The 13,246-nt window shown below is 38.8% G+C and overlaps 1 protein-coding gene across 3 annotated transcripts in view; it reads left to right on the forward strand.

Moving 5' to 3' along the window:
* XRCC4 (X-ray repair cross complementing 4) overlaps positions 1-13,246 on the forward strand; it is a 335,612-nt gene that overhangs the window by 293,621 nt on the left and 28,745 nt on the right. The window contains exon 8 of one of the 3 annotated variants that reach the window (XM_085013990.1): positions 8,666-8,914. The exons of the other annotated variants lie outside the window; for them this stretch is intronic. Coding sequence (XP_084870116.1) covers positions 8,666-8,693 — 28 coding nt within the window. The 3' untranslated portion in view covers positions 8,694-8,914. Of the gene's footprint in view, positions 1-8,665; positions 8,915-13,246 lie in introns of those variants that run through there. 3 annotated transcript variants of the gene reach the window in all.

Below are 13,246 nucleotides of genomic sequence, written 5' to 3' on the forward strand. Positions count from 1 at the left end.
TTATTACTATCATTTTATTTTGTTGTATTTTGTGGTATTTTATTTTATTTTATTTTTGATGAAGCTGTCTGAAAATTGCAGCTAGAGTGTGGCTGAAAAAGTATTAGAAGAAGTTCCCATTGTGGCTCAGTGGTAATGAGCCCAACTAGTAACCATGATGATGCGGGTTTGATCCTGGCCTCCATTCGACCCCTAGTCAGGGAACTTTCATATGCCGTAGATGCAGCCCTAAAAAGCAAAAAAAAAAAAAAAAAAAAAAGTATTGGAAAACGACATTAATGCTTTAGTAAGCTCAGTGGCCCCACCCATTGCCCTGTAGGTCCATCCTCCATCTTTCTCTGGAAAAAAGCATTCCTTCCACACGGCTCTATGGCTCTACCAGTTACTAGCTGTGTGATTGTGAAAAAGCTTCTTTAATGCGCCAAGCTTCACGTTCTACATCTTTGGAAAGGGGATAATAATACCTCCTTTGTTGTGTGCTGTGAAAATTAAATCAACTTTGCAAGACATCTATCCATGTGTCTAGCAGGTGTAAATATTTAGTAACCAGAGTTCCCATCATGGTGCAGCGGAAACAAATCTGACTAGGAACCGTGAAGTTGTGGGTTCGATCCCTGGCCTCGCTCAGTGGGTTAAGGAGCCGGCATTGCTGTGAGCTGTGGTGTAGGTCGCAGACGTGGCTCAGATCTGGCATTGCTGTGGCTGTGGCATAGGCTGGCAGCTGTAGTTCCGATTCGACCCCTAGCCTGGGAACATCCATATGCCATGGGTGCAACCCACCACACTGAAAAAAAAAAAAGAAAAAAAAATTTGGTAACCTTCAATTGTCATGATTATTATTACTCATGCCACTGACCCACCATCTCTAAGAGCAGTTCTGAATTACTTTCTTTTTTTTGAAGGGGGCGGGGCACACCTGCAGGCATGCGGAAGTTTCTGGGCCAGGGATCAAACACACGCCACAGTAGTGACAATGCTGAATCTTTAATGTCTAGGCCTCCAGGGAACTCCCTGAATTACTTTCTAACTGTTGTATAGATGCAGGCTTGTATCCTCTCCATCCTTCCCTAGTCTTTCCTGTGTCCTCAAAATCCCACAGTCCCAGGAAGCTGCCAAGAAGTGCACTGGTTATAGAACAGAGCTTTTCAAACTAGACTATGTCATAGTAAATAGAATCTGTAATTATGGCCTCAATTCGCTCAACCTTATAGCAAACTATACAAAGTAGCCTATGTTCATGTCCTAGTTGTCTTATTATTAGGTCATTAATTGGATTAAGTAGTATTTTAACAATTTTTAAAAATAATACTTGAGTTCATATTATCGGTGAACAACACAAATGACTCACAAACTTTCAAAAATCCTAGAATTAAAATAAAATTCTAAAAATAACAATCACATAAGCATGAGTTTTCTATAACATAATATGTGGAAGAGGAGATTTGAATAGTTTTGTATTTTTCAGACTCAAGCTAAATTCATGAACAACTGGCAATTAAAATTACACCCAAATGCTATTTAAAACAAACGAGATTCTTTCTTACACTTTGGGACTTGGCATGAGTAAGTCCTGAGGAGTTTTATACCCACATGGTGAATACAAAATGAAGTGTTGAATTTCCATCATTTGGCGTGAAATATGTCTTTCCAGATTTGTGTTTCCCACGAATCTTATCATAGTTTTCTTAAATGCAATGTAGTTTGGTTTAAGGCAAATTCTTTTTCTTTTTTTTCTTTTTCTTTTTTTTTGTCTTTTTAGGGCCGCACCCTTAGCATATGGAGGCTAGGGGTCAAATTGCAGCTGTAGCCGCCAGTGCATATACCACAGCCACAGCAACACAGGATCCAAGCTGCATCTGCAACATACACTACAGCTCACGGCAATGTCGGGTCCTTAACCCGCTGATCGAGGCCAGGGATTGAACCTGCGTGCTCATGGATGCTGGTCAGATTTGTTTCCACTAAGGGATGACGGGAACTCCCTTAAGGCAAATTCTTAATAACAATCCTGAAAATACATATAAAGAGTTATCTTCCCTTTTACTTTCCTTGCCTAAACCTAAACATCCTCAATAGATAGCTCACCACCTTAAAATAGAAGAAAAAGTGGTAATATGACATAATAGCACATACATCTATCCTCTTCCTGCATCTTGCCATGTTCTAAGCCCTTTTACACATTTGATTCACTTAATTCTCATATCAATCCCATGAGGTAGGTACTATTTTTAACACCATTTTACATTACAGGCAAGGGAGCCACAGAGAAGTTAAGTAATTCACTGAAGGTCACACAGATAGAAAATGGAAGAACCAGGACTCAGACATCAGATTTTTATCTTATAACATCATCTGGCTAAAATTATTACATGGTCAATGTGAGAGTCTCTAGTTCTAAGGGAGAGGGGGAGGGAGTGGGGTGGATTGGGAGCTTGGGGTTAATGGATGTAAACTATTGCCTTTGGAATGGATTAGCAATGACATCCTGCTGTGTGGCACTGGGAACTATGTCTAGTCCCTTGTGACAGAGCATGATAATGTGAGAAAATAGAATGTGTACATGCAAAAAAAAAAAATTATTACATGGTCAAAACTTTTTTATCAACATCAAACACATGGCATATCAGTTGATGACAAAGACCCCTGTCTTGGGATACAGTACTGGTATATATATAATTCCTAACTAGGAAGGAAAAAAATCTCTTCTTGCCTGTGGCCTGATTTCTCTCAAACTAAATTTTTTTTCCTGTTTGTATGATCTGGGCTAATTTACATGACTAGTTTAGATAAAGTGTGTAAGTGAAGACAATTTAAAAATCACACTATAAATTCCTAACTCAAAATTGAGTGGGCTATTGGCATTTGAAAGTGACCTGGTGACTTTATCAGACTAACTTAAAAACTATATAGGTCTTCTAGAAAAAGCCGGTTGACCCCTTACATGCAGTAGCCATGTGGTTTGGGAGGTGACCCTAGTTCTGGAGGCAGGTTCTGATTTGACTAAGCCAGTTGTAGCAATCCCATCTTCCTTTCCAGTATTGCTTGAGGAACCAGGGCTTTATAATCAGAATACAGCGATCTTGGGAATTCCTTGGTGGCCTAGCAGTTAAGGATTTGGCATTGTCACTGCTGTGGTACAGGTTTGATCACTGGAGAAAGAGATATGGGTTAAAGTTAATACTGTGGACAACATAGGAGAATGAGAAAGAACCTGGCTGTTTGATAATATTCTTGAGTTGCTGAATCAACCAGTCCTGAAAGCCGCACTACCTTGAATTTCCTCATGAAGGAAAAAAATTCATTTTTATCACAGTTTAAGCTTGTTTAAGGGTGGTTTTCTGTTAATCCTTGCCCCTCAAGCAGAGCTAGGAAATACATTTCACCCCTTGGCATCTACCATATAGTCCTGGTTTTAAAGGGGCGGTTAGGATCTGTGGATTTTGAATCACTGATACTTTGGTTCACACATGTGAACCGACCCAGATTCCTATCTATCTTTATTAAGGACATAGTATAACAACATGCCAACACACCAATGTAGAAACTTTCAATATACCTTATCTGTAAGTACCTTCACAACAGTTTCATAGAGAGAGATACCTTTGTGTGTTTTTTAGGTCAATAAGTAAAAGTTCAGAGTGCTTAAGTAACTTTCCTTGCACACCTCACACTATTACTCGTTGGAAACTTCATACTTGGGCTCAGGTCTTTCAAATCCAGTTCCCAGTTACTCGGGCACTTTGATTGAGGGCAGGAAAGATTGAGATGCATGAAGAACTTCACATTATTTCAGTTGGATGCAGTCTATTCATGGGCTAGACCTTAACTTACTGCCTTAAACATTATCTTCTAACACTTTTCTCTATTATATCTTGTGGAAAATTACCAAAGTCATCATGTGTGTAATGTTCTATAAGTCTATGTAAACTGAAGGAGAAATATCTAATTTGGCACGGCTAACACACTTCTCAAGTTTCTTTGCAGTGACCTATAAAATTATGTGTATGTATGTATATATATATACACATATATATATATACTTATGTGTGTAAGAAAATATATATAATATAAATATATATAGATAGATAATATATCTGAAGCATATTTCATTTAGCCTTTAATGTCTGTACTGTCTCACAGTTCTCCCTTTCCTGGATTTGCTGATTTGAAACATTCTTGTGCCATTCTAAATGGGAAATATTTGTTATTCATTCTAGGGCCACATGCTGAATTAGGTTTGAATAACAGCAAATAAAGATGATTATCACTCGGGAGAGTGAAGTGACCCAATGTAACATAGCATCAGTCACAGATGACAAGGTCTTCCAGACCTTGCTGCTTTTAAAAACCTGGAGTTCTTCAGAAAGTGCCACTGTAGATTCTCTTTATTCTTATAAAACCATTGGTCTAGAAAGGCAAAAATGTCAAATAACCCAAAATCTTTCCTCTGCCTCTCCCATCAAGCACTTGTCTCTTGAGGGTTTCTTTTAAAGCTGAGATAACTTGCATTTGTCACAGTTTTGGACCTTAGCATGAAATTAATTTTTACCATAGCCAACAACTGGTGTTTAAGCCCAAGAATGCCATGCAAATTGTCCAGAGACATTGTAAACCTAGAGGTCACTCATAAGGCTAGGGAAATGCAGAACTTGGGATGTACAAGTTCAGACTTTGACCAGTCATATTGGCAATGACTTAACTTTGTGGAGCTCAGTATGAAATAAGAGGCACTGTAAGGCTGCCTAGAGTGTGTTGGGCTGAATAGAAATTCCACTGATATTGATAGATCATATGTATTCCATGGATAATAAGTATTCTATGGATAATAAGTATTCCATGGATAGAGAATGTAGAATTGCCTAAATTTACTTGTCCAAAGAACGTGTGTGTGTGTGTGTGTGTGTGTGTGTGTGTGTGTGTGTGTGTAACATCTTAGCAGACCACTGCTCTATAAAACATATCTGAGGAAGTGTAAAGCACACTGTATGGAAAGGATCCATTTGAAATAGGCTAAAAACATGAAAATAAAGGGAACGCAATGGAGAAAACATGTTTCTTTTTAAACTTTTTGTTTAGAAATATTGCCTTAAATCATTGGCTTTGAAATATTTTATATAGCATATAGCATTACTTTTCTCTGAATAATTTCATCTCCATTTCTTCATTTACTCTCAAGAAAACTGAGAGGATAATTAGGACAGTTGTATTCTATTTTACAGTTGAAGAAACTGGTGCAGAAAGAAGTAAAGCCTTTTACAGTTAGCGTAGACTAGGTCAAGGCATTGGGAAATGAAGCCAAATCTGGTTTGCAGCTTATTTTCGTGCAGTCTGGAACTAAGGGTGGTTTCTTTTTCTTTTCTTTTTTTTTAATTTGTTAAGAAAAATAAAAAGAGGAATATTTGTTCTCTGGCCTTTTACCAAAAAAAGCATGCCAACCTCTGGACTAGGTTATGCTATAGTAACAAACAATACACATATCTCAGTGGTTTTGCCTGAAAAAATGCATTTCTTGTGGACACTGGGGGTCAAACACAGTCTTGTGGGAGTCTCTACTTATCCAGATCACTTAGGAATCCAGACCGACAGAGACTTTGTGTCATTATGTGCTTTCATAGTCACGATGGCTGCTGGAAGGTAACATGATGAGATGAGCAGTGACTCTCAAGATTACCACCTGGATGTGAAACATACCACTTCTGCTCACATTTCACTGGCCAAATAACCCACATGACCTCATCTCACATCAGAGTGGCAGGGAAATGCCTTACTGCCTCATGCCTCTAAGAAGGAAATCCAAAAATATCTGGTGAACAGTAGCACTAATACAGGGTACACATACTTACACACATACGTGTCCATTTAGAAAGCTAATTTAAGAATCTATATCCCATGAATCTTAATTTATTGATTTCCCCCTATAGATAGATGGATAGATAGAGAGATAGAAGTAGGTATCTCTGTAATATATATTGATAAGTAGAAACCTCTATTATGTGTTTATATATATTGAATTCTTATCCTACAAAGAATTCTGTATAATCAACATATAAAAGATGTCACTTTATATAGGGAGATCTGTCTATCTATTGACAGATATTTGCATTATAAGGAAACCTGCAGTTGATTCTAAGGAAGTTAATTTTATATATAAAGACAGGTGGGGTTAGTAGCAACAGATCCAAGTACAATATTATTATAAAATTTTAGGTTTGGGATAATCTCCTGATGATGTACTTCTTCCTTAAATGTGTTTTCTAAGTAAAAGCCTTATATCATTTTAAAATCATGCTAGAGGAGTTCCATTCATGGCTCAGCAGCAACGAATCTGACTAGTACCCATGAAGATGCAGATTCATCCCTGGCCTGCTCAGTGAGTTAAGGATCCACATTGCTGTGAGCTGTGTATAGGTCACACATGCAGCTTGGATCTAGCATGGCAGTGGCTGTGGTGTAGGCCACCAGCTACAGCTCTGATTTGACCCCTAGGCTGGGAACCTCCATATGCTGCAGGTGTGGCCCTCAAAAGACAGAATAAATAAGTAAATAAATAAAAAATAATAAAATCATGCTAGAGAAGTTTTTCTATGATCTCATGTTAGAAGTAGTTTCTCTGTGTGACAAAGACAAGTCTACCTATCCTCCCCAACCCCCCACACACACTCATACACACACACACACACACCCTCACACACACCCTCACACACACACACACTCTGAAGGACAGTCTTCCTGGTTGCCAAGAGGCATTGTGAATTGATAGTTTCCTTATTACATGCCTGCATGCACAAGGTGGATTTGTACTCTGAAATGATCCTGCACCTGAGAGCTCAGGGGCCACACCCTTCCTGGCTCAGGGGCAAAGCGAGAAAATAACGATGATGAAGTGAAGGAATAATTTTTTTTATCTTCATGTATGCACCTTTCCTTTAACCAGAGGTTATTGGTGGGTTTGTCTCCTTCCATCTTCAACCTTTTCTCTTTACTTAGGAAATGCCACATGAGAGAAACATCAATTGTGAGGTGTTTTTTTTTTTTTTTTTTTTAAACCATGCACTTGGCCATTCCATCCATGTAATCTTTGCCACTGGAGAGCTATTACTGTGAAAATAGCAAAGTTTACAGATGACATGATAACTCTTCGGGGGTGGGGGGTGACCCTGAAAGGGACAATTTCTTTTCAGAGGAATATATCACAGTATTTAGAGAGAAGAGATCTTGTGAAAAAGCCACCAGTGGAAGAGTCCAAGCAGGTCTTCTATCTGTTTGGGAAGAGTTAACAGCAATGTGTGGGAAGTCAAACAAAAATGGAAAGTGGAGATTTTCTTTGCTTTTTTTTTTTAAAGGATGTTTGTTTAAGGAAAGTATGTGTGGAGGCAGGAAGGGAGAGAGCCATGGCTCCAGTGAAAGAGAAGGGATTTGGTGAAACAAATACCAGCAGTGGTTCAAAGGACTTCTGGACATGCAAGATAGTAAATAAGCTAAAGAAGCAATTTTCATAAAAAATATTTTCCCAGCCATTGAGGAAAGACAATGGAATTGTAAGGTTGCTACTGAATAATTAAATCTGTCAGCTGAGCTCATATCATGAATATCACTGATAATCATTTCAGTTGGCTTCCCTGAGTTTTTCCATTTTTTCTCTGAGTATTCATATTTCCATTGAATTTCTTCTGGAATTAACCTGTACCACCGAGAAATGATTAAACTGCTTTAAAAAGGCCCTCGTTTCCATCTTGAAAGAGAAAATATAAATGCAAAAAGAGTACTCTAGCTCCTAGCTCAATTTCCAAGGCATCTGGATGTTAGCAAGCTGGGGAATAAAGTGAGGAAGGCATTTTATCCGACACTATGGAAAGTAGGGCAGAAATCCCAGAGAAAATGGTGTCTTTTTAAAAAAGAAGTATGAACATCCAGCCATAAAGGCTCTGTTTTAAAGATGATGTCTTCTGAAATGATGAGTTGAAAGAATCATTTTATATTATTTATTGGTTCATGAATATAAACAACTTAAAAATATTGTAAAGCCTTACTTCAAAAGGAGTCAGTAGTAATTTTATTATTAGAAACAAATTTAAGATTCTCAGCTTTTCGCTGATGAAACTACAGGCTGCCTGGTTCTCTATGAAGTTATGATACTGGTAAAACAACTTGTACAAAATCTTATCCCCACATATTTAAAGCTTTTTGTTGGTGTAAATCCAAGTCAATATATGAGTGTAGAAATATAACTCATATTTGGACTGAAATTAAGCTTTGAATTTCAAAGAAAATATTCAAATATGCAATGTATCATTCAATTTCAGAACATAAAAATCTTCAAGCTTTACATCTTGCAGGCTTTATGTATTGGTGATCAGATTCAATCACTGAAGAGTTAATATTCTGTGCATACTGTAATTAAAAACTAATAGATCTCTGAGCCACCTAGTTCTCAAATGTGCCTGATGAGGCAAACATTTCACTTCTGCAAAAATAAATTTCTAATTTTGAAGTATGAGTTGAGCCTCCTATCAAGGAATTCTGTGATGTTTGTTCATTTATCTAAGATACTTTTTTTCAGACTTGTGAATATTTATGAACCACTGGGTTCAATTGAGTGTTATAAGAAGTGAGAGGTAGTGTCTTCCAGACGTAAAGGGTGCTTTTAATTCTTTTGCTTCTCCAGATACTCACTGGCATCTTGTCATGCTTGAATGAGCCATTCAAAATAGAGCTGCCATCTAATCGAAGTACCTGAAGTGCAAAGACGAGAGGAGAATTTAATGAAGCATAAATTGTCTGTTCAGTTGGAGATACAGACTCCTTTACCATAGCACAATTAAAATAACATGTAGTGGAGACTTCTGTTAATCAACCCCAACCACCTTCTGTTTCACAGACAGGAAACCTACAAGATCAATAAATGTCTTTATTGTGAAGTGTGATGCATGGACAGTAAATGTATTCCGTGTGAGTGTGTGTGTGTGTGTGTGTGTGTGTGTGCACGTGCGCATGAATATGAGCATATGTATTTATAACTAGGAGTCTACCGGAACAAATGTACCACTGTGGTGGGGGATGTAGGGCAGGATAGACGGGGAGGTTGTACCTGTGTAGGTTCAGGGGATATAAAGGAACTCTTTTATCTTCTAATTTTGTTGTGCACCTAAAACTGCTCTGAAAAATAAAGTCTATTTTAAAACATGGAGTGGGGGGAAGAATCTACCATGTATAATTCACTATGTTCAGTGCTGATAGGGGTTGTTACTAAGATTAATCGAAATATTCCCAGTACCTACAGGAAACAGTAGCCCTTGTTGGATCCCAACAAGCTGGCCTCTTTTTAACAAAAACAAAAACAAAAAGTCATTATGCAGCTCTCCAGGCCAAGGCTATAAAAAGTGCAGGCACTGAATTTGGGAGGAATGGTAACTGTAGTGCCTCAATGGAAAAAACCCAGGTATTTTGTGGATAATGGACCTTCTTCTGGTTGTGAACTGTTATTCAATTTCTTTTTTTTTTTTTTTTAGTTTTTTTTTTAAATTGTTATTTCCCCAATACAATTTTTTTTTTCTACTGTACAGCACGGTGACCCAGTTACACTTACATGTATACATTCTTTTTTCTCCCATTATTATTCAATTTCTTAACCTTATGTGTATGTCCATGGGGTGACTGGGCAGAAAAGCCAAAAGCTTAGTCATTAAGGAGAGAGGAAGCAGAGGGCTGTGGGAGGAGCAGCACAAGTGAAGGACACCCTCTCCCCATTTGTAATTCTAGAGGAACCAGGAAGCTCCAGACATGGAAACAACCAAGTTCAGAAAATAGGAATAGCAGGGAGTTCCCGTCGTGGCACAGTGGTTAACGAATCCGACTAGGAACCATGAGGTTGCGGGTTTGATCCCTGCCCTTGCTCAGAGGGTTGCAGATCCGGCGTTGCCGTGAGCTGTGGTGTAGGTTGCAGACGCGGCTCGGATCCCACGTTGCTGTGGCTCTGGCATAGGCCGGTGGCTACAGCTCCAATTCAACCCCTAGCCTGGGAACCTCCATATGCCTCGGGAGCGGCCCAAAGAAATAGCAAAAAAAAAGACAAAAAAAAAAAAGAAAGAAAAGAAAAGAAAATAGGAATAGCGAACAAGGGATCTAAAAACCCACCAAAAGGAGTTCCCTTCGGAAATGAATCTGACTAGAATCCATGAGGATGAGAATTTGATCCCTGGCCTCGCTCAGTGGGTTGGAGATCTGGCGTTGCCATGAACTACTTTGACCTGCTGTAGGTCGAAGATGCAGCTCGGCTACTACCGTTGCTGTGGCATAGGCTGGCAGCTGTAACTCCTATTCATCCTCTAGCCTGGGAACTTCCAAATTAATAGTAGTAATAAAAATAAATAATAAAAATCACCACCAACACAATATGCATTCACATATCCCTTATTTTATTTATTTATTTTTTTAGAGCCGCACCCATGGCAGTGGGGGTTCCCAGGCGAAGGATCTAATTGGAGCTGTAACCAGCCTACACCACAGCCACAGCAATGCAGGGTCCAAGCTGCGTCTGTGACGTACAGCACAGCTCACAGCAACACTGGATCCTTAACCCACTGAGCAAGGCCAGGGATCAAACCCATGTCATCATGGATACTAGTTGGGTTCGTTAACCACTAAGCCACGATGGGAACTCCAATATCCCTTATTTTAGAAAATATTTCTTGAGTGTCTATGTGTATATGTAAAGCATTTTGGGGTGCTAGTCACTAGGTATCTGGTAATGAACACAACTAACATGTTTCCTGCCTTTTTGTGATTTGTAACCTAGTGGTGAATGCTTGGCTCTTTATGCCACAAGGCTAAATTACCTACCACCTTTCCTTGAACCATTGCAGAGCTGCAGGATCCATTTCAAGATCACTTGGTGTATTTCCTTGTTAGGTCATTTTAGACTTCTTTAGTCTAGGTTAGTTCTTTGGTCTTCCTTTCATTTTCTTGACCTTGACTCTTTGAAACCTGTAGGCCTGTTATTCTGTAGACTATTTCTTAATTTTGGTTGTCTCCTGTTTCCTTATGAATAAAATCTTGATGGTTTCCTTCCACGGTCGTGTAGATCATGACCCAGCCTGACTTAAGGGAACACATTTGCACATCCAGAGCTTTCTCCCTCTATGCATTTCCGTCCTCTGGTAACTCTGTCCCATAAATTCTAACTTCTTTGGCTTTGCTAGACTCTGATGTCTATCCCCTTGACTCACTGAAACCCCCGTGCTTTGTACATGGCTCATTGTCCTGTGCTGTAACCTGTAAGCTGCCTCCAGGCCTAAGCTCTCCTCTTCCTTGCCCTCCTCTGGGATAATAGCCTTGTGATTCCCGTTGTCCAATGTCTTAAAATTATTTTCACATATTTTGTCATGTTTTCTGATTGTTTAATATGAAAGGATTTATATGGTCCTTGAATCCTATTGTGACCAGAAACAGAAGTCTATTACTGTCTTCTGACAATTGAAACTACAGCATAAAAATTTAGTGAGTGCATAGATACTAAATGACTGCAGTTTCCTTCTTCAAGTGTACTTGGCTGGAACCTAGAGCTTGCTCCTGATCAGCTACTCAGAGCTTGCCCCCATGTCACCACCACATTCTCTGCCCAAATTGCCTCCAGAGCCCTCACCCCTCCCAGATTATACAGCAGCCATCTCTTCTCAATTACCCACCATTGTGACGACATCCAACTTACAAGGGGCCAAACCACCAGCAGGACTGCAGAACCAAAAAAGTGGACACCTCTGCCTCAGGATATCCACAAAGCCGACCCTGACAATGGGCGAGCACACTCCCCATTCCCCATGGAGTGTGCATAACACCTAGACAGTGTGTGAATCTATCATTACTGGAACTCCAAAACCAGCTGCTGACAAGAATGGCTCCTCTTTTGTTTGACTTCCTTAAGAATCCGTTCAAGCAGATGAAATCCATTCTAAAAATGTAAAATAAACTTGTACTTGAGTTTGGAAATCTGGCATCACAGTATGCATCTTTGATAAGCACACCCTGGGAGACAGTGACAAGGAGAGTGAGGCTGCAGGCTGACTTTCTGTGGCCATTGGGGATGACTCCCCATGGTGAATAACGCAGTGCATCCCCATTTGTGTCACCTTTACATTTATGTAAGCTTTACCAAAAGGTCCACCTCTCCTTTCTTCCCACATTGGAAGAAATTGAAAAAGTTGGACCAGTCTTTTCTACAAAGTGTTTTGGTCCAAAAAAAAAAAAAAAGTATACTAACTTACTTTGGAAACAATGTTAAACAAATTAGTAGCAGAGGCTAACATCTTTTACGTATTTTTTTTTTATGGACAGAGGAAAATTTGACCTTTGTGTCCTGATTTCCAGCCTGAGCTTTTTTCTAAATAAAAGTTATTTCATAGAGTTTCATGACAGTAACACTTCTGAGGTAAATTTCCAGGACTAAAATTCTCCTTAGTATTTTAAATATATAAGATTATAAACTATTTTCAAGTGTTTTAGACTTTTGTTAAATACAAATGATTTTTATTGAGCACATTTTCTTTATGTTTCTTTTTGGATTCTTCCAGGCTTTATTTCACTAAAATGAATGTTTAATGTACTAAATCCACTCACACAATGATCATTTGCTTTCTAAGAATTATTAGAGGGCAAGAAGCCTTTGAGCCTAATAATAGTTCATTCTTAGAAACAGGAAACAAAACTTTGCCAAGATTCAACAAGCCCAAACACCAAAGGTTCCAGGTCAGTTTGAAACAGAAACCACACATTTTGATTTGATCTAAACTTGGCAGTGTAAGACTCGCAAGGATTGTTTCTAGTATTATATAGAGGAGATATATACACACAGTTGAACAAAGGGAGACAGGAAGGCCAGTTTAAACTAGCAAAACATTCAGGAAGAGATTTAAAACTCAGGTCTGTTGTGGTGAACATGGATCTGGAGCCCCTGAGGCTCATGCTCGGTCACTATCATGCCTCAAGGAAGTTGAGACATCAACTAACTTTTCTGAGGTGAATGACAGCACTATGCCAAGTTCACTTTCCTCCTCAGAGAGAAAGTGCAAAACTAAGGAATGAGAATTCTAAAGATAGAGTTTAAATATGAACCAAAAGTAATTTCATAATTCTCATTTTCTTAATTTATGTGATATGGTTAACTGGGCCAACAGTCCCTCATATGCGTGTCAAGAATCGAAGAAATGAAAAAATATATTTGTGAAGTTTTTGTGTGTGTCACTCAAAAGAA

This window comes from Sus scrofa, chromosome 2 (assembly GCF_054392235.1).
Source record: "Sus scrofa isolate SSC_HxYL_T2T_F1_AM1 chromosome 2, Sscrofa_HxYL_maternal_Yorkshire_Landrace_v2.0, whole genome shotgun sequence".
In the NCBI taxonomy this organism is placed as follows: domain Eukaryota; kingdom Metazoa; phylum Chordata; class Mammalia; order Artiodactyla; family Suidae; genus Sus; species Sus scrofa.